This window comes from Theobroma cacao, chromosome 10, assembly GCF_053813885.1.
Source record: "Theobroma cacao isolate CCN51 chromosome 10, ASM5381388v1, whole genome shotgun sequence".
Taxonomy (NCBI): Eukaryota; Viridiplantae; Streptophyta; class Magnoliopsida; order Malvales; family Malvaceae; genus Theobroma; species Theobroma cacao.
This window is the reverse complement of record NC_142648.1, coordinates 5625518-5648460: the sequence shown is the minus strand read 5'-3', so window position 1 is coordinate 5648460 and position 22943 is coordinate 5625518. Positions and strand designations below refer to the sequence as shown.

Sequence of the window (22943 nt, the reverse complement as noted above, 5' to 3'; positions counted from 1 at the left end):
TGCCCCTCTAATAGGCTGGTCCACGGAACCCCCCACCACTGTAGTAGCTAATCTTTAATCCACCAATTGATCAAATCTCAATGGCATAGCATGACAATTACATTACTAACCAATTTATCAAGGCAAAACAGACAGTTCATATTTTTCAACACAAGTATAAATTCAGCCAATCATGCCAATTTATCACAAGCCATTTAATTCAAATCATAATTTTACAACACAAGTAGGCAGTCTCCAATGACTCTATTTTCAAAACCAGTATTCGATTTTCCAGAAAATTTATAAAATCATTTTATAAAATCACAATTTCTCCTAAAATATAGCAATTTACCATTTAAACCCATTTTTCATAAAATCACACAATTGTATAAAACTACTCTAGATAATTAAGATGATAATAAGTTCACTCACTGTTCTAGGAGTCGATATACTCCTAACCCCAGTCTTCAAGCACAATCCCTGTACTTTTATCAGTGTAATTTGCTCACCACCTATCCACAATGTACAATACATAATTCACCACATTAATGCTTGACCATTATAAAATCAATTCAGGCTCGGTGTATATGCATGATATGAAGTGCAAAATATCTAAATTTTGCCTAAACGCGATGTTAGCCTATTTCGGTCTTTTACTCGATAAATCGATATATGCATCCGTTTAAACTCCAAATTAATTTTTTTTTCAGTTTCTATACCTCAATTGCACCCAAATTGACTTAATGTCCCTCAGTGTGGTGCAAAGTATCAGTCTCGATACCAAATTACGAAAATACCCCTAATGGGTAAAAATTCGTATTTTTGCTCCGAAAATTTCCATTATTTTTCTAGGCTCATAATTCATCATTATTAATCATAATTTCTCAAATAAACATCAAGATCAACAGTCAATATTCCCCTAAAAAATTCGGCCAATATTGCACCCAAATTGACTTAATGTCTCACTCTCACGTGGTGGTTAATGTGAAGTGCACTCAAAAAGCCCACCTCAGGAGATATCCTACGCACCTCTATGATCAAGGTGAGAATATAAAAGAGTTTACCGTGCCCCTCTAATAGGCTGATCCACGGAACCCCCCACCACTGTAGTAGCTAATCTTTAATCCACCAATTGATCAAATCTCAATGGCATAGCATGGCAATTACATTACTAACCAATTTATCAAGGCAAAACAGACAGTTCATATTTTTCAATACAAGTATAAATTCAACCAATCATGCCAATTTATCACAAGCCATTTAATTCAAATCATAATTTTACAACACAAGTAGGCAGTCTCCAACGACTCTATTTTCAAAATCAGTATTCGATTTTCCAGAAAATTTATAAAATCATTTTATAAAATCACAATTTCTCCTAAAACATAGCAATTTACCATTTAAACCCATTTTTCATAAAATCACACAATTGTATAAAACTAATCTAGATAATTAAGATGATAATAAGTTCACTCACTGTTCTAGGAGTCGATATACTCCTAACCCCAGTCTTCAAACACAATCCCTGTACTTTAACCAGTGTAATTTGCTCACCACCTATCCACAATATACAATACATAATTCACCACATTAATACTTGACCATTATAAAATCAATTCAGGCTCGGTGTATATGCATGATATGAAGTGCAAAATATCTAAATTTTGCCTAAACGCGATGTTAGCCTATTTCGGTCTTTTATTCGATAAATCGATATATGCGTCCGTTTAAACTCCAAATTAATTTTTTTCAGTTTCTATACCTCAATTGCACCCAAATTGACTTAATGTCCCTCAGTGTGGTGGAAATTATCAGTCTCGATAGTAAATTACGAAAATACCCCTAGTGGGTAAAAATTCGTATTTTTGCTCTAAAAATTTCCATTATTTTTCTAGGCTCATAATTCATCATAATTCCTCAAATAAACATCAAGATCAACAGCCAATATTCCCCTAGAAAATTCGGCATAATGGGTTTCAATGGGAGAAAGTTATTTTTCTAGCTTATTTTTGCTATATTTCAATATAACCTAACTAAAATCACTTAATTTAATTAAAATCAACCAAAACTCAAGCTCAAAACTCATCCATGGAGGTTTGGCCAGCATGGGTGTCCATACCCACTTTCTAATTTTGCATGGAAATGAGAAAACAATGCATGGGTAGTGAAAATCACAAGGAAAATAAATGAAATTTACTTTTTTAATGCTTGATTTCTTGATTTCTCTTGATTTTCTCCAAAATTTTCAGCTAGGGTTCTTATTTCTTTTCCCCTTTTTCTCTCCTAGTTTGGACAGCTTGAAGAAGATGAGAATTCTGGAAATTTTGGCCTTTTTAAAGGCTAAAATAATATAATATTATTTTATTCATTTTTTTTTATTAATTCCTTAAATTCTAGCCATCCATTTGTTTTCAAATTTTCACCATACACTTGTCCCACATGTCCATAGCTTAGATAAAATTCTCAGACTTATCCAAAGTCTTGGTGGAGTAATTTTTAAAATTTACACTTTTACCCCCGTAAAAGTCAAAAATTACATTTTTGCCCCAAAAATTGGAAAATTACCCATAGACATATTTTTCATCCCTTATACTCATACCATTCTCCAATTTGTCAAATGTGATCTAAATTCTCTCAAAATCTCAAATTTTATCCGCGGATGGAAAAATTACGATTTTGCCCCTACACTATAGAAATCACCAGAATTAAAATTTTTCACTGCCAAACCCTCAAATTATACTCCAATAAGTTAAATGGGGCCAAAAAAATCTTTTCTAAAAATTCTCATTTTGTCCCCAAGTGGCAAATGACCATTTTGCCCCTAGATAATGAAAATTTTGGTTTGACTCCAAATTGATCCTCAAACTCCGAATTACCATTTTGAGTCATCCCTGAACTGTGAAACTCTTAATTTCACCTTAAAATTCCTATTTGAACTAGTTCGAGGCTTAATCAACTTAATGGTACTATTAGGGGCAATATCTTCTTTTAACGATTTTTCGAAATTCTTAAATATGTAAACATTCGATTGAGCATGTAAATGACGTCGTAATTATTTTATAGAACAGGGTTTGACACTATTTAACCCTCATATGCTCCCTATGTAGAGGTAGCGGAAGAATCCTAGAGTGTTTTTTTAGATTTTTTGAATTTGTTAATGCTACTTATGTGGGGGAAGGAGAAGTGATACCGACTCCTCATTTGTTAGTAGTAACTTAAAATGGGGGTTAAACAGATAGTAGGAAAAGGATGTCGTGCTGGTTTGGGGCTAGGGAAGAATTTACAAGGAATTAGTCATCCTTTAACTCCAATCAAGAATGAGGAAAGGTTCGGTTTGGGGTACAAATCTACCAAAGAAGAAAGAAAGAAATTGGCAGCCCAAAAGAAGATTAAGAGGATGGTTCAGCTAGAGGGAAAGAAAGAAAAATTTGAGAAAAGGACAATTCCACACTTGTATGAGACTTTCTGCTCCGCAGGTTACATTCACAACAAGGCATCGGAAGAGGTCAATCAGGTTCTGCGGATGTTTGATGAGCTATCAATCCATATGATCAAAGATGAAGAACCTAACGAGAAGGTCCCTGTGGTGTATCTAGTACTGTCGGGAGAGGAGCTAATCAATTAGATAGCCACAGAGTTACCCGTCATCTTTAAGTCTTTGGAAATGTAATAAACGATTTTACCTAAATGTCTATGCCCAAGGCCGTCAAGAGTAATTTCTTGTTTAAGTAGGGTTTTATGTTACCTTAATCATTTAAAATGACAAAGCATGATGTGTTTCACAATTCATTAACCTTTTCGCATATTTTTTATTTATTTATTCTTTTAGCCAATAAATACTTGCCTACACAAGTGTCTAATTGTACCAATTTGCAAGTCTTTAAATAATGAACATGAAAACAATCTAAAAAACAATTTGAATGTGGATTTCGAGAAAGTTTCGAATGTTGATGAATTACAAAATGAAGAGGAAGTGGATGACTATGACTTACCCCCTAATTTGTCGAGATGTTAGAACAGGAGGAAAGGGAGATTTTACCTCATTAGGAACTCACAGAAACGATTAACCTGAGAAATGAGGAAGAAAGAAAGAGGTTAAGATTTGTACCTCGCTATCATCTGGTGAACGGCAGAAGCTAGAAGAATTACTTCGTGAGTATGTGGATGTGTTTGCTTAGTCATATCAAGACATGTCGGGTCTTGATACTGACATTGTTATACACAAGTTACCTTTGAGACCGGATTGTAAGCCGATTAAACAGAAATTAAGAAGGATGAAGCCAGATATGTTGCTGAAGATTAAAAAAAAAGTAAAAAAGTAATTTGATGCTGGGTTCTTAGAGGTGGCTAAGTATCTTGAATGGGTAGCTAATATAGTCTCGGTTCCTAAGAAGGATGGAAAAGTTCGAATGTGCGTTGATTACAGGGATTTGAACAGAGCAAGTTCGAAGGATAGCTTCCCTTTGCCACATATCAATACTTTTATGGACAATACAACAAAACATGCTATATTCACATTTATGGATGGTTTTTTAGGGTACAATTAGATTAAGATGGCACCCGAGGATATGAAAAAAACAACGTTCGTAACCATGTAGGGAATGTTTTGTTACAAAGTAATGCCATTTGGATTGAAAAATGCAGGTGCCACCTACCAAAGGGCAATGGTAACTTTGTTCCACGATATGATGCATAAAGAGATAGAGGTATATGTGGATGACATGATTGCAAAATCTCGTACAAAAAGGGATCATACTGTCAATCTCAAGAAGTTGTTCGAGAGATTCTGAAAGTTTCAGCTCAAGTTAAATCCTGCCAAATGTACTTTTGGTGTTCCTTCTGGGAAATTGTTAGGGTTTGTAGTAAGTGAAAAAGGAATTGAAGTGGACTCGGATAAAATACAAGCTATTCAAGAATTGCCACCTCTCAAAACACAAAAAGAAGTGAGAGGATTTTTAGGGAGGTTGAATTACATTGCTCAATTTATATCCTAACTCACCTTTAAATGTGATCCAATCTGCTTCGAAAATGAGACTTAGGAGAGTGGAATGAAGAATGTCAGATAACCTTTGATAAAATCAAAGAACATCTCACAAATCCACTAGTGTTGGTACCACCAACGGCTGAAAAACCTCTTATTTTGTATTTGACTGTGAACAAGAATTCCATAAGATGTGTACTGGGGCAACATTATGAAACTGGGAAGAAAGAATATGCCATATATTACTTGAGCAAGAAATTCACGGAGTATGAGTCCAAATACTCTGTGCTAAAAAAGATGTGTTATGCGCTAGCATGGATCGCCTAGAGGCTCCGATAATATAGGTTGTTTCGCACAACGTGGTTGGTGGCCAAATTGGATCCCATCAAGTATATTTTCGAATAACCTATCCTGTCTAAAAGAATAACACAATGGCAAGTTCTACTGTCTGAGTATGATATTGTGTATGTGTCTCAAAAATCAATCAAAGGGAGTGCCATCACTGATTTCCTCACAGATCGAGCTATTGAGGATTATGAACCTGTGAGTTTCGACTTTCCAGATGAAGATTTGATGGCCATCTTGCACATAGAAAATGATGATCCCAATGAGCTTAATCCATGGAAAATGTATTTTGATAGGGCATCTAATGCTTTGGGGCATGAAATTAGAGCAGTGTTGATTTCTCCATATGGAAAATACCATCCAGCCACGATAAGATTGAATTTCAACTGTACTAATAATATGGCGGAGTATGAGGTGTGGGTAATGGGATTACAAGTAGCAATCGACATGCAAGTCAACACGATAGAGATTTACGGGGATTCAGCTTTAGTGATATGTCAAATGAAAGGCGAATGGGAAACTAGAGATTCTAAAGTGGTTCCATATCAAAAGTTGGTTACAGAATTAAGTAAACAGTTCAAGAAAATCAGCTTCAACCATTTGCCTCAAGAAGAAAATCAGATTGCTGATGCTTTGGCCACTCTCGCAGCGATGTTCACAATAAAAGAAGTGGCTAGTGTACGCCCTTTTGATTTAGAAGTCCGTGAAGTCTTCGCACACTGCTTGAATGTTGAAGAAGAGGTTGATGGTAAGTTGTGGTATCATGATATCGTGCAATACATCAAGCATCAGGCATATCTTGAGAATGCCACAGACAATGACAAGTGGATTCTTAGGAGATTAGTAATGGGTTTCTTCCTTAACGGAGAAGTGCTCTACAAAAGATGTCGAGATCAAGTACTTTTGAGATGTGTGGATGTTACTGAAAAAAGCCCACGAGGGAACTTGTGGAGCTCATGCTAATGGACATATGTTGGCTAGACAAATTATGAAAGTTGAGTATTATTGGTTGACATTAGAATCAGACTGCATAAATTTCGCTCGAAAATGCCACAAGTGTCAGATTTATGCAGATAGAATCCATGCTCCACCCACCCCATTGCACATTTTCACGGTGTCTTAGCTATTTTCAATGTGGGGAATGGATGTGATTGGGCTTATTACTCCAAAAGCCTCTAATGGACATCGATTCATATTGGTGGCCATTGATTATTTCACGTAACAGGTCGAAGCGGCTTCTTATGCCAATGTGACACAAAAGGTGGTGTGCAAGTTCATCCAAAGGGAGATAATATGTAGATATAGGCTGTTGGAAAGGATCATTATTGATAATGCAAGCAATTTGAATAGTGTGATGGTGAAGGAGGTTTGCGCTAAATTCAAAATCAAGCATCATAACTCGACAACTTACCTTCCGAAGATGAACGAAACGGTAGAGGTAGCCAATAAAAACATCAAAAAGATTGTTGAAAAGATGACTGAAGTCTATAAAGACTGGCATGAGAAACTTTCTTTTGCCTTGCACGCATATCAAACTTTTGTAAGTGCCTCCACGGGGGCAATTCCGTACTTATTAGTATATGGTACAGAAGTAGTTCTACCTGTTGAAGTAGAAATCCCATCATTGAGAGTGTTAATGGAAACATAATTGAAAGATGTTGAGTGGGTCTGCTCTCGCTATGAACAATTGAATCTAATTAAGAAGAAAAGGCTTGTGGCTCTTTGTCACGGTCAGATGTACCAACGAAGGATGATGCGAGCATACGAGAAAAAAGTTTATCCCAGGCAGTTTCGAGAAGGAGAGTTGGTTCTCAAGAGAATACTCCTTAATCAAATCGATTTTCGGGGAAAGTGGATTCTTAATTGGGAAGGACCATATGTGGTAAAGAAGGCTTTTTTAAAAGAAGCTTTGATTTTAGTTGACATCGATGGGGAGGATTTGCCTAATCCAATAAACGCGGATGCGGTGAAGAAGTACTATACTTAAAAAAAAAAAAGAAGAAACAGAGGGGGTTTGTGTTGAAAACCCCAAAAAGGGCAATTCGTATCCAAAGGAGGAGGCTCACGCTGAAAACTCGAAAAGGGCGGCTTGAGGCCAAAAGGCAGGAATTTGGAATGAAATTGTTAGCCCAAGTAGAGTACCAAATTGAGGTAAAAATACACTATGAACGGAGCTCCACAATTTCGCAAAGTAGGGGGAGTTATGAAGTCTGCAACCTACAGATTTGCTCAAAACATCAATCAAGGATAATTCTTGAAGTTGGAAATCAGATTGTTTTCTTTAAATGGTCTAAGTGTTCGTTACTTAAAAAATCTAATGTTTGCTCTGTAAATTTTCTTTTCCTTGAATTATTTGAATTCTCATATCTGAAACTCTCATTTTCTTCTTTATTTCAACCTCTTTGTTCTTTACCATACCATGATTTCACATAATAATTGTCATAGAAATGAATGATGATTAGTAAAAAAAATAAACTAATTAAGCAAGAAATTACGTTCTTTGTTCGATAAAAGACTTACTAATGAGGAAAAGGGATGGTATAGCTTTAAACTTGAGGAAAAAAGTCAAATATCAAAAGAAAGGGTGTTTAAGGGAACTCAGGAGTTACCTAAAGTAACCAAAAGAAAAGTAAACAGGCAAAGATGATCGAAAGCTGCAATGAAAATTGGATGAAGCAAGAGAAGGGTCTTGGAACCTTAATGAATCATAAACATGAAAGCATTCTATCATTTCAATCATGCATACATGCCTAGCCATGCACATGATCATTTTCAAAACAAGAATCAAAATTAAATCATGTCCCAAGCTTCAAAAATAGGAATTTAGCTGACCTAAAATGTTAAGGTCATAAAACTTTGATAAAAGGATTTGAGTTTTTCATTGTGAAGTTAATCCAATTAAGTTGGCATCGGTGAATTAAATCGAACCTGTTTTGAGATAGGTCGAGCCTAAATCAAGTCCAGGAATTTCAATTTTTAAATCGAACCTGTTCTAAGATAGGTCGAGCCTAGATCAAGTCCAGGAATTTTAATTTTTAAATCGAACCTGTTCTAAGATAGGTCGAGCCTAGATCAAGTATAAGAATTTTAATTTTTAAAATCGAACCTGTCCTAAAATAGATCGAGCTTAGATCAAGTTTAGAAATTTTAATTTTTAAATCGAACCTGTTCTAAGATAGGTCGAGCCTAGATCAAATCTAAGAATTTCAATTTTTAAGTCGAACCTGTCCTAAGATAGGTCGAGCCTAAATCAAGTCCAAGAATTTCAATTTTTAAATAGAACCTGTTCTAAGATAGGTCGAGCCTAGATCAAGTCTAGAAATTTTAATTTTTAAAATCGAACCTGTGCTAAGATAGGTCGAGCCTAAATCAAGTCTAGGAATTTCAATTTTCAAATCGAACCTGTTCTAAGATAAGTTGATCCTAGATCAAGTCTAGGAATTTCAATTTTTAAGTCAAACCTATCCTAAGATAGGTCGAGTCTAGATTAAGTCTAGGAATTTCAATTTTTTAAATAGAATCTGTTTTGTGAGATAGGTTGAGCCTAGATTAAGTCTAGGAATTTTAATTTTCAAATCGAACCTGTTCTAAGATAGGTCGAGCCTAGATCAAGTCTAGAAAATTCAATTTTTAAAATCAAACCCGTCTTAAGAGAGGTCGAGCCTAGATCAAGTCTAGGAGTTGCAATTTTTTTTTTAAATTGAACCTGTTCTAAGATAAGTCGAGCCTAGATTAAGTCTAGGAATTTCAATTTTTAAAATCGAACCCGGTCCTAAGAGAGGTCGAACCTAGATCAAGTTTAGGAATTTCAATTTTCAAATCGAACATGTTTTAAGATAGGTCGAGCCTAGATTAAGTCTAGGAGTTGTAATTTTTTAAATCGAACCTGTTGTTGGATAGGTCGAGTCTAGATCAAGTCTAGGAGTTTCAACTTTTAAATCAAACTTGTCGTGAGATAGGTCAAGCCTAGATCAAGTCTAGGAGTTACAATTTTCTTTAAATCGAACCTGTTGTCGGATAGGTCGAGTCTAGATCAAGTCTAAAAGTTTCAACTTTTAAATCGAACCTGTTGTAAGATAGGTCGAACCTAAGTCAAGTCTAGGAATTTTAATTTTTAAAATCGAACCTGTTTTGTGAGATAGGTCGAGCCTAGGTCAAGTTTAGGAATTTCAATTTTTTAATCGAACTTGTTTTGAGATAGGTCTAGCCTAGATCAAGTCTAGGAATTTTAATTTGTCAATCGAACCTATTGTAAGATAGGTCGAACCTAGATCAAGTTAGGAATTTCAATTTTTGAGTCGAACCTATTTTGAGATAGGTCGAGCCTAGATCAAGTCTAGAAATTTTCCTTTTTTTTAAATCAAACCTATTTTGAGATGAGTCGTGCTTATATCAAACTTAGAAATTTCATTCTTTTACGAACCCAAGTCAAGTCTAGGGACTCCATGTTTTTAATCAAACTTGTTTTGAGATAGGTCAAGCTTATATCAAATTGCTAGAATCAAACTTACCCCAAGATGAATTGAATACGGTGTCTACGTCTTTGCACTATTCTTGATTCTCAAGAATGTACAAAGAGGGGCAATTATAGACACCTATTTCAAAAAAATAAAAAATAAAAAATAATGAAATATAATAAAAAAACTAAAAAATGAAAAATAAATTAAAAAATGAAAAAAAAATGAATGAATAGGAAAGGATTGAGCGTGTGCTCAGCCTTTTCTCCAATCCATCATTACAAGGCATTAATGCCCTTGAAAAGTAATCGGATTTTGGGAGGAGTGGTCACCTCCGGCTACCAACTATTCCTATTTGCTAAAGCCTTGTGAAATCATGCTCAGAAGAGCATAATTCACCTTTGGATTGTCCAAAAATTTGGACAATCTAGCTCTTTAAAGGATGCCTAAAACAAACGGCAGTAGGGGATTTTTGAAAAAAAAAAAAGCCTGACTAAAAAAAAATCCAAAAAAGTCTGATCTTTCAAAAACCAGAAAACGATCCAAGAAAATACAATCTTCCAAAAAAAACTGAAAACAAAAAACGAGAGAGAAAAAAAGAATCCAAAAAACAATCCTCTAGAAACAAAAAACACATCCAACCTAATAGCAACAACCTACAAATCAAAAAAATCTTGGCTTTCTAGCAGCCATTATACCCTAGCCACAATAGAAAAACAAAAAAAAAACCAAAAAAGAAACAAAAAATCAACAAAATGGGAAAGTGCGGTATATAGATTGGAGTTTTTAAATCTCATCATTGGTCTATTAATTTCATCGCCACCATTGTTTTCACTTTCATCATTACGAATCTCATCATCGTGCCAAAGGAACCCTTAAACCATCAAATTATTTCGATTCAAACAAAGCCAATTTAAATGAAAAATGCTAATATCAATAAAGAATCATTTAACTCAAATATGTGGCATACAAAGTTATTCGACATGTCACTTGCTTATCAAAAATATATTTTAAAATCAATTAGCTGTATTTAATGATGATATAATGATGTAGTAATTTTGCAGGGCTCGAGTTCACCAACGATTGATCGTAGGAGTTTACTTTTAGACTCATTTGAACTAAAATACTTCAATTGGTCCAATAGCAATAGGCAAAGGTAATATAGATTTCAATTATTTAGTCATTATAGAAATTAAGTTTCTGTTTAGGTGATTTTTTAAATTTTTTTACAAAAAAAGTAAATAAAAAATAAAAAATAAAAATGAGTATAAAATAAAAGCTAAATTATAAAAAGTGAAAAAAATGCAAATTTAAATAAAAAATATATCAATCATAAAATATACTAGTGGATAAATAAAAAAATTAAAAAATACATATATAATGTACTTAAGCAAAGTCAAATTTCTATATATGGCTGAAATCTAGAATGGTATGCTAAAATAAATGGAGTTGAAAGTATATCATTTCCAATCAGGACTGAGATATTTATTTATGGGTACTAAGTCAAATACTTTTAGTTATTATCCCAACTTTTTCTCTTAATGATTATTTGTCACGACTCGAAACCATCCTTGAGTCCGTGACAACCGCCACGATGTCCCGATAGGCACTCATCCCTCGAATACCATATCGAGACTTCGCAAGGCTTTCGTATCAGTTTCTTATCTCCCATGTGGTTAATCGTTGCCAAATGTCGTATTTTAGAGGCTTTTAAGCCTTTTTTCCGATTTAAAACAGTGGAAGAATAAATTTCACTTCACATGGGCATTTTGGTCATTTTTCATCCAAAATTTCAAATTCGACCAAAATGTAGTACTTAAGCGAGAAATGCATATTTCAAAATCGAAATTAAATTTGAATGTCTAAAACGTGATTTAAAATGGAATTATAACCATTTAAATAAAATAAAAATATTCGACAAAATATTTTATTTTTTTTACAAATTAATATTTATAGAGTATTCTGAAAATGATTTTTAGTAGCGTAAAAGTTAAATATATTTATACAAACTATAATACGGAAAACCAAAGTATGAAATTTAATTTACAGTGCTACGTGGGCCCACAAATGAACAAAAGTAGTAAAGACAGTAAACCTACAATTTTTGAAGTAGTATGGCCAACTATAGTTCTCGACGATATCTGCTATCTACAGGCTAACCCGGCCTAAAATGATGGGATAAAAAAAAAGGGTGAGATTAAAAAATCTCAGTGAGTAAACAAACACCATTTAAATAATCTAAAGGCGAGTAAAGGGAGACAATTAAAAATACTTCATTTTAGCAAATTTCTTACAACACGAATATTCATTTCAACCAAATAATCAATATGTCTCGTGAATTTCTCAAAACTTGGTTCATGCCAAATCCTGTACTCGGGGACACCTGGACCAGGGGTACCCAACCGAGTCTGTCAAGGTTGTGAAAAATTTTATATAATCATAAAACTTGTTTTTATTTAAAAAGAAAAAAACAGTCGTTCCTTGGCGTTGACTGAGTCTCACTTCACGTGGTGGTTAACGTGAACTGCACTCAAAAAGCCCACCTCAGGAGATACCCTACGCACCTCTACGACCGAGGTGAGAATATAAAGGAGTTTACCGTGCCCCTCTAATAGGTTGGTCCACGGAACCTCGCCATTACAGTAGCTAATCTTTAATCCACCAATTGATCAAATTTCAATGGCAAAGCATGGCAATTACATTACTAACCAATTTATCAAGGCAAAACAGACAGTTCATATTTTTTAACACAAGTATAAATTCAACCAATCATGCCAATTTATCACAAGCCATTTAATTCAAATCATAATTTACAATAAATCACATGGTCTCTAATTACTCAAATTTTCAAATCCAACATTCTATTTGCAAATCAATTTATAAAAATTTCAATTTATTTTATAATTCCATTTATTTTATAAATTCATATTCTTCTCATAAAACAAGAAATTCATCATTTAAAATAATTTTCACAAATCACAAAATTGAATAAAAACTACTCTAGATAATTCAAACGATAATAGGTTTACTCACAAGTTTCAAAAGTTCAGATTTCGGGTGTACTCAGCTTAGTGATCCCCAAGCGTAATTTCCTTGCCTTTGTCGAAGGGCACACCACCTTGACACAGTATAAAATCAAGGAATTTACTACGTTGCCCTTAAATTGAACTAACTAATTTAGATCACTAATGCATGATATGAAATGCAAAAGGTCTAAATTTTGCCTAAACACTGTATTGACCTATTTCGGTCTTTTACCCGATAAATTGAAATACGCATCCAATTTAGCTCCAATTAATCCCATTTCTTTTTTCTAATGCTTCAAATCGCCAATGTCTAGCCAAATAACCCAAAAATCAGCAAAGCCACATTCATATTCCTTCTTGGAAAAATTCAGCCAAAATGGTGTATCATTGTCACAATTTTTCCTACTTGATTTTCTTTCTATAATTCATTAATTTTCATATCAAAAACCATGATTTCATAATCAAATAACCTATAATAACATCACATTCTTCCTGACCATTGACTTGAAAATTCAGCTAAGGCTAGGTAATGAGAAAAATGAATGTTTTTCTACATATTTTTTTTACTAACATGCTAAACTAAAACTAAACACTAACATATATCAAAATCAACTCAATCCAACAAGTTTCTCTCTCTAGACCCATATGACCAGCCATTAAATCACCATGAAAACATGCAATTTAATCATGAAAAATAAGGAGAAATGCTTGGGAATAAGAAAACTCAAGCTTAATAGAAAAAATCTCACATTTTTCACTTAATTTCCTTGAAAATTCACACTTTTTCTTTGATTTTCTCTCTCTAGGGTTTTATTTTTGTTTTCTCTTTCTTCTTGCTGGTTTGGCCGGCCATGGGGTGGAAGATGAGCTAATTTTTGTGCCTTTTAAAAAGGAAAATAATAAATTAATAAAGGCATGACACATGACATCATGTCATTGGCCTGTTTTTAAAACTTTAAAAATTTTAATCCTTTTTATTTCCACCACACAATTAGTTAATGGTCAAAATGAGAATAAGGGAAAACCATGTGCTGGACAAATGTCCTGGTGGTGAAAAATTACTATTTTGCCCATGGAGTGACAAATTACCATTTTACCCCTATGCTCTGAAAAATACCAAGAATAATAATTTTTTTTCACTTCTTAATCCTCAAATCATACTCCAATAAGTCAAATGGGGCCAAAAATCTTTTCTAAAAATTCTCATTTTGTCCTCAGGTGGCAAATGACCATTTTGCCCCTAGATAGTGAAAATTCCAGTTTAACTCCAAATTGATCCTTGAACTCCAAATCACCATATTAAACCATTCTGGGACTTTAATATTCTTAATTTCATCTTAAATTCTCTATTTGATCTAGTTCGAGGCGTAAATCAACTTTGTTATGTACAATACCGACTTTTATAAATTTTTTTCGGGACTCTCCTAGCATGCAAACATGTTATCCATCACATGTATGTCATGACAAATATTTTATAGAGTCAGGCTTGACATCTTTTCCCCTACTTGGATCAACCATATGATCCTCCTTCATGTCTGATTTCGACATCCGACTAAATATTAATATTTTAATATTATTTTATTCTAAAAATTTTATCTTGTCTCTTTGGTTCCTAAAGTTTCTTATTATGCCTCAATTCACATTCGACCAACTTTATTTATCACTATATCAAAATATGGGGTATTTCATTATTAATATTTTTAGTCAATAAAAAAAAGTATGTTTACATGACATTAGTAGTTGGCTTATTAAAGCAACCACGAATGCCATTACCCATTTGACCAATTGCCTTATTTATTTATTTCATCAAATTATCTTTGTTATATAAAATGATTTTATATTTTTATAACACGAGGTACATAAGAGATGTGGAAAATGATTTTATAGTTTTCGGGTAAAATACCTAGACATGCTTAAATTATGATTAACATTACATAAAAGTTTATTAATTTTTAAAATAGACACTCCGTCCTAAACCTCTAAACGACATTAATATTAAATATGAAATGTCTAAAATACATTTTTTTTCTTTTTTTTATTGTTTTCTTCCTCTCAAGCTAGTTGGTGATGTCCTTTTGTACCGATTAACCACCCATCTTCACCTTGTACTTCTCTAGAGAGCACTAGATCGATGCTCTTTGGGAACCTTGATTGCCAGTAGTAGGAGGTCGGGTTTGTTTTTGAAAATAAATTATAATTTATTTAATCATAATTTTTAAAATTAATAAAAAGTAAAATTATTTTAAAAATATTATCATGTTATCAAACTAATAAAAATATTGATAATTGACTAATGACAAAACTTATGTGTCTAGTGAAAATATTTTTTAGAATGGAGTGTTTACTTTAAAATCTAATAAATCTTCATATAATTTTGATCAAAATTTAAAAATATTTGAGTATTTTACATTGTTTTTTATTTATACAAAGATAGAAAGGGGTGTGGAAATTTGAAAACTTTCTTATTTTTGTAAAAAATAGTAATAATCTTGAAATCAAATATGAATTGTTAATTTTTTTTTATATTTTAGTAATCTGAGTAAAATTAAGTATATAGTCCATATAAATTTTAAAAGATTGTGTCAAATGGTTTAACATTTAAAGAAGTGGGGAAAAATCAATTTTTTGGTAGAAATAACTATAATAATTGCTAAATCAAGTCTGAATTGTTGGGAAATAGATATAGCGTTACTGTATGAATAATGTAAACCTTAACGGCAAAAATTCTGTCATTTATTCGAATTATTGGTATCCATTATAATAATATTCGGATTCTTATCTTTGCATTTGAAGTAGTAAGCTTTACCGTTATGAAACGAACTAAAAGAAAAGGCAAGCCTAAGAATAGGACTAGTAGATCTTTAGATTTGTAAGTACAATATAGTAACATAAATGTGTGACAAATTCAACTATGGAAACATGACACTAATAAAAAACCAATTCAATCCCAAAGTAGATCTCACTTCTCACCAATGTCACTTTTCTTTTATTATTCCAAACAAGTTGGGCTTTGAAAATTCTAAATTACACAAAAAAAAATTAGGCTTTAAAAGCAAAATCAATCTCAAATCGTGAGTAATTAATTATCATAAGCTGAAATTCAACGGTTTGAAAATTCACAGTTGGCAGTAGAGTGGGCCACGATCATGACAGGTTAGCCGAAGCGCCTAGCGTGGTCGCAACCTTGTGGGCCTCCCTCGCCCCCCCTTCCACCGATCCCCAATTGAACATTATTAATTTTGACAAAAAATAGGCGGTTTTCACGCTTTAAATAAATTATAAAATTGTAAAATAATATCAAAAATAAAAACTCAAAGCCAGCCAGCGATGGCTAGATAACGAAAAAGAAAGGGAAAATCAGAAACCTTCAGCTCAGACCAGAGAAGAAGAGGAGGAAGGAGAAAAGCTGCGAACTGAAAGAGAAAAGTATTAATTTCTTTTTTTTCTTAATTCTTTGTTTAACATTCTATTAATTAGGAGGAAATTTGATTACGTTGCTTAAGCTCTGCATTGTTTTTTGTCTATTTGTTTATTTATATAGTGTTATTTTTGGTTTTTGGTTCAGAAGAGAAGAGAAGAGAATAAGAGAGGAATGGAGTCGACGGAGTCGTCTTACGTGTCATCACCAGAGGCGGCGAGGAAGAGATCTCCGCCGCCGCCTAAATCGCCGACTTCTGGTAATTTCTGATCTGATCTTCTTTTCTTCGTTGAAGCTTTTCATTTTTGAGGTTTTATTTTTTTCGTTTGTTTCTTCTTTTGTGTCAATGGCGTTAAGTTTTTCTGTTTTTCTTTTTCAATTTAAAGATTAATGTGTAAAATTGTTTGAATTTCGGGTTGTTTATTTCGTTTATTTATTTATTTTAATAGATAATTTGAAACCCTAACCCTAGCATTGCATTTGGCGAGGAATGGCAAGCGGAGAGTGAGAAAAAGAAGTGTCTGTTCTAAGCCTTTATCTTCTGCTTGAATCTGCGGAAACTCAGGGAATAGAAGGATGAGAAATCCTGGAGTTCACATGGCATTATCTTTTTGTCTGTTTTTTTTTCCTATAATAACTGCAAAAAAGTGTGATTGACACTGAGGTGAACAAAGTTGTGAGGGCTATATTTCAAAGTAAGGGTTGTTTCTGTTATGGTTGTTGGTGTTCATTTTTCTTTAGTAAAATTTAAAAAATTAGCTGCGAAATTAAATGAAGACCTATCTTTTGAATTGTTTAGTTGCAGAGTGGGATTAAAATTCAGTTAGCTTGTCTAGTCAGCTTTAATGAGGTATACTTTTGGAGAGCATAATGTAATTGAAATCTGAAAATGGGAAATGTTATATTGGTGTCCTAGTAGATTATGAGGGAATTGATTTCTTTGACTTGGGAGTTTTATTTTCTTAGACTATAAAAAGGGGATGCTTAGTAAGGGGAAGAGAAGAAAACAACTGGAGTGACATCCCTTTATCTTTAGAGATGCCTAATATTTGATTAGGGGTGTGGGGTGGTCATCTAATATTTTCTAGTTGGCTAGCCCTGTGCATCTTAGACATTGTTTTGTGGTCACCCTCTCTTTCCTTCTTGTATGCATGACATGCAATAGCTGTTTCATGCATTTGTTCTTGGTATCTTTGTGTGAAAATTATTAAGCCCCAGTTTTGAAGAATTAATAATTGGCATTATTAATGGGAAGGGCTATGTTAAATGTTTGGTTGGTTCTAATATCATAGAATATATTGTTAAAATCATTGATTTAGCTTCATAGAAACTATACGTTAAGTATAATAGGCCATCAAGTTTAATAATAACATCAATAGCATATCTTGTTATCCACAGCAAGAGCTCAATCTTTCATATTCCTATAGTTTTCTCTAAGCCATATCCTTCAGTTCTATAATGTGTCCATTAAAAATTACCATCTACTTCAGCGGCTCTCATTTGTTTTTTTTTTAATATAAAGTGATGGGATAAGAGGGGTCTTAAGGTTTTATTTAGTGATGAGAATAAGGAGGTCTTTTAGGGATACGAGTTCCTTGGGTGGTGAGTAATCATTTAGTAGCTTAGTGTTCATAAAACTTGCATTAAAAATGTAAATCTGATCTTAGCTTTCTTTAAATCAGAGTTTATACTTCTTCCATATGGATGATTTTGACAATATTATGATTTGACCTATTATCAGAAATGCAGGGTGGCATTTCTTAATAAGCAGTACTGGTTGTACTGAATCCACCAAATTTAAGCTGTTTTTATTATGCATTTACTATGATCTTTTTTGTGCATTAGCAATTAGGTATTGTGTGAAGTGATGCATAGATACTCTTCTTTAGCATTTATTTTCTTCTTATAGTAGGACTAAAAAGGAGATCGCTCTAATGGTTGAAATGTTCATGTTTGCTTCCAAGATTCCTCATTTGTTACAAATGCAATTTTGATCTTTGAATCAAGTGATGAATATTCTGCTCTTGCTTGTTTTGTCAGAAACTGCAGAGAAGCACACATATATCAGGTTTCTTGTCTCTAATGCTGCGGCTGGTTCTGTAATTGGAAAGGGTGGTTCGACAATTACCGAATTTCAGTCAAAATCTGGAGCTCGAATTCAGTTGTCACGCAATCATGAATTTTTTCCAGGAACATCAGACAGGATCATTATGATCTCTGGAACAATTGATGAAGTACTCAAAGCCATGGAACTTATCCTTGCTAAATTATTGAATGAGGTGATCTTTATGATAACTTTTAACTCTATAAATTCTATGTATGTCTGATGATAACATAAGTTTGTTTCTCTTGGTCAGCTTAATATTGAAGATAATGATGATGTTGAACCAAGAACAAAAGTTAGGCTAATTGTTCCCAATAGCTCTTGTGGCAGCATAATTGGGAAAGGAGGGGCTACCATAAAGTAAGTAGTCTACTTGGATAGTCTGATTATTGGACATGTTTTTGTTGCTATAATTTTGAAACTTCAGCAGTGAAATAAATGATTTTTTGCAGGCTTGAAATCAATTTTTTTAACTTGAATTTTATAATTTTTAGTGCTGTTGACATACTTGAAGCATACTGACCTTGCTTATTTATAAAGAGTGCCTGTTTATTCTTCCATTGTGCTGTTAATTTGCAGGGGATAAACCTTGTTAAAATTTTAACCTACAATTGATTTATAGGATATTCAGATAGGCATTATTGGTGAATGAACTACTTATTTTGGAATTGATTCATGTCTAAGAATGTGTGCAATGAATTGGGGATGATTTGGCAACTTCACATTCAAAGAGTTGTCTACAATGAATTTGAGAGCTAACTTGAGGAGACATGCGATGGAAAGGAGCATTTCTTGCCAATAGGAATAAATTTAGTAAAGATTACCATAGTGCCAATCTTTTGGTGCATCACAGTGAGTTACTTCTAGCATTGTCTGTAGGTAACCTGCTTATGCCCAAGTAGATTGTGTCATGGTAATGGCTTTAGGAAACGAATTAGTTCAGGTATATATGGCAAAATGTGACAACTTGCCAGAGGTTTCATTTGTAGAAGACCTGTCTAACCAAGGTTTGTGAGTATATCATGGTTAAATCTTTTGTGGAATGGGCTTGGATGAGAATTTGGAAGTAAATTTATTTTACAAAATGGTTTCAAAAGATTAAAAACTTGGGGTAATTTGTTTGGAGAAGCTTATTTGGTCATTGGTCTTTTGGTTTCATTATAAAATCTAAATATGCGGAATTAAGGCTTTGAGAAGAATGCTTCATAACATGAAGGTCTAGTTGGCATCTATAGATCTGAACTGCAAGACATTCTGCCATATTTGCTTCCTTTTTCAGTTTAAGTACATTGGGCTCTACTAAAGCTTGGATACCAGCTTAGAATCATGGAAAAGAACCAATTATATATAGTTATTGTCCCTTAAAACTTGATTTGATGCAAGGGATGTTAAATGGACTGAGGACATGTTCTTTGAGATGGAATAACCTCCTCGAAAGTAACTTCAATGCAAGATATAATAGTGTTAAATTGGCCTGTGCTTTTCTATATTTATCTACAACTTCCACAAGCACAATTGGACTGAGAAGTCATATTGATCCAGGAAGTATGTCGCTTCCCCTGCTGCATGTGGCTTGAGCCCTGCAAGAAGTTATAAATGGTTATTTAGACCTAAAAATTCTTAACATCCTCACTGCCTTGTATGAACACTATCATTGACAACATGACTGCTTGCTGCTAACCCATGAGAGGAAAATGCATGGCAGATATTTATATACTGAAGAAACAACTATATATATGTGTGTGTGTGTGTGTATTGGTCCTTTGTATGAGTATTGACTGTTTTAAACGGTTAAGGTAAGTCCTGATTGTTATTTATGCTTTTTTGTAGGTCATTTATTGAAGACTCCCAAGCTGGCATTAAGATATCTCCACAGGATAATAATTTTTATGGCTTGAATGATAGGCTAGTGACACTGACTGGCACTCTAGATGAGCAGATGCGAGCAATTGATTTGATTCTGTCCAAGCTTAGTGAAGACCCTCACTACTTACAAGCCATGCATGCCCCATTTTCATATGCAGGTGTGTTCTCTTTTTGTTTGGCTACCAAGTCTAAAGAAACTCCTATATGTGCATCATTTGCCTCTGCTTTATGGACATAACTTTTGCTTTTTATATTCTCCCTTATCTTACTATTGCCTTAACAATTATGTCATAGGTCCTGATATGCCAACAGTTGATTATTTACAGAGCTTTCTAACTGTTCTATTAAGTTAAACGTTAAAGCTTGGCTATCAGCATGTTGTTTCTAACTTTTTTCTTTCACATAATTTTTAATCCATAATAACCATCATTACATCACTGCATCTATCCCAAAGCCCAAGCCTGACAGGAGTCTTCCATGTCATTTTCTGATGTTATCAAACACTTTTACTTTCACATGTATTCTTTGGCATTTTTTCCTCCTCATGAGAGGGATAGTCTGCATGCTTATAGTACTGTTGTCATATTGTTTTTCACTGGACCTGAGCCATCTAGTCTGATCTCACGAACCTGAAAGCAAAGGGGCATAATCAAACACAACAAATTGATAGGTTCTGCACCCATGCAATTTATTTCTAACTGAAGAATGATTGCAGATTTCTCCACATGGTGATTAAATTTGGAAGTAAGCATAGTCTCCAAAAAAATGTGGCACAAAAAGCATGATGGCTCCTTTAACTTTAATGAGATATTATGGAAGATTTTTTTTTTTTTGGGTTCTTAAAATTCAGTGGTCCACTTCCTTGGAAATTTTTCTTTTGAATGCTGTGACAAGATATTTTCAGTTGTCATCAAGTAGTCTGATTCTTAATGGTCATTTCTTTGTGAATTTATGATGTGAGTTGTCCTTAATGTGCAATTAGTATTGATATTGATTGTATGTCCTTTGTGGAGTTATTACCATGATATATTATTAGTAAGATTTCTTATACTTGGTCCTAGTAAGATTTCTTTAACTTGAAATTTTAGGTATTTTCTTCTCTGGTTTTCATGGTATTCCATATGCATATGTGCTTCCTTCTGTTGCAACAGCGACTTACAATTCAATGAGCTATCCATCAAACGGGGCTGGAGGGAAGTTTCAGAATCACAAGGTTCATCTCTTTCTTTTATGTTTTATCCACGATACCTGGTGACTGATGCTATTTACTTCATTTACTGCTAAGCAAAATATATTGATTTGTTGTTATACTTTGGCATCTATACAGAGTACACTCATATAAGCATTTTGTTTGATATTTGCAGACACATAGAATAGTTCTTTATTAGCTCATTTCTGCCAAATTGCATCTTACTTCTTCTAGAATTGTTGTATTACAGTATTTCGACTGTCGTACCCATTTTCTATATCTCTACACTAAAATCCTTATTATTCATTTAACACATGATGACTGATGTTTTCAATTAAACGACTCATGCTATATGTGTAGTAAATAGATCTTGCTTGACGGAGAAGTCTTTCATATGTTTACCCAGGAGGATCGTAGCAACTCTGTCACGATTGGTGTTGCGGATGGGCATATTGGGCTGGTTCTTGGTCGTGGCGGAAGGAATATTATGGAAATTAGTCAGGTTTGTAAATGATAAATAGATATCATTTGGTTCTGTATTATTGCTTATGTTTGAGTTTGAGCATGTTGTTATTGCAGCTAAGTGGGGCCAGGATAAAAATATCGGATAGAGGTGATTTCATGTCTGGAACAACAGATAGGTATGCAATCTCAGTACTGTCAATCTGCTAGCTAGGCAAAACATGGAGTTATGAGGTGATTTTTCATTTTTCCTTGGAAACTTTTTTCTTATTATCTTTTACCTTGGTGTGGCAGGAAAGTTACAATCACGGGATCACAGAGAGCAATTCGTCAAGCTGAGTCCATGATAATGCAGAAGGTAGCATACGCCACCGATAGGGTGATGGATTAGTTTTCGGGTTACGAGAACCATTCTTGTTCGAGTCTCTTTTGGTGGAACCGCTTACGATTAGAAACATATCCACATTCATTGGCACATCATGAGTTGACAAAGCTGAGAGTATGACGGTAGCAGCAAAAAACGTGACATTTTTTTTTTTTATCAAGCAGAGCACTTATTTAGGATTCATCGGAACATACAGACTAAATTTATTGATTTAAACCCAAAAAAAAAAAAAAAAGAGGAAATGATGTTGGAATAGGCTATATGATTGCCTTTTGGTTATATAATTGTAACAGCTAGCTGTTGTTTACTTATGGTATATTATTATGTTGTAGCCTGCTTCATTGAACATCTTGAATTATAATTTGAGAGGATGGGGATCGGATACCTTTGTTTTTTGAGACCTGGATCCTATTCTATGCTTGTTCCTTGCTGATTCCACCCCTCCCTCCATTTATATAAACATCTAACAGACCCCTCTGTGTATGGGCTGCAACAAAAATCATCATTCAACAATTTTAATATTTTAAAAATACTAAATTATAAATCAGAAGTGTTTCTTTTTTCTTAATTTTTGTTTTATTTTCATTTGTCAATATTTGATTTAAAGCCAAAGGAGCATCCTTTTACTAAAAATATAACATTACGTTTGCATTTAAGTCTTGGGAAGGAAACAATGGTTAGGAATGATATTATATCACTTATCCGAATTTAAACGACTTTAATTTCTAAAA

The 22943-nt window shown here is 33.6% G+C and overlaps 1 protein-coding gene across 6 annotated transcripts; it reads left to right on the top strand.

Annotated features, from left to right (window-relative positions):
• The first annotated feature begins 16057 nt into the window (after positions 1-16057).
• On the top strand, positions 16058-22610 carry BTR1L (binding to TOMV RNA 1L (long form)). Of its 6 annotated transcripts, none has more exons than XM_007010003.3 (9): positions 16058-16214; positions 16354-16465; positions 18247-18485; positions 18564-18670; positions 20141-20334; positions 21328-21389; positions 21772-21867; positions 21945-22006; positions 22122-22610. In XM_007010003.3, the coding sequence occupies exons 2-9, from the start codon at positions 16381-16383 to the stop codon at positions 22216-22218; spliced, it is 942 nt and encodes a 313-aa protein (XP_007010065.1). In that variant the 5' UTR covers positions 16058-16214; positions 16354-16380; the 3' UTR covers positions 22219-22610. The 6 variants fall into 6 exon arrangements, with proteins under 6 accessions (XP_007010065.1, XP_017985100.1, XP_007010066.1 ...); XM_018129611.2 differs by having other exon boundaries at positions 21265-21389; XM_007010004.3 differs by having other exon boundaries at positions 16061-16214; positions 16357-16465.
• Positions 22611-22943: the final 333 nt, after the last annotated feature.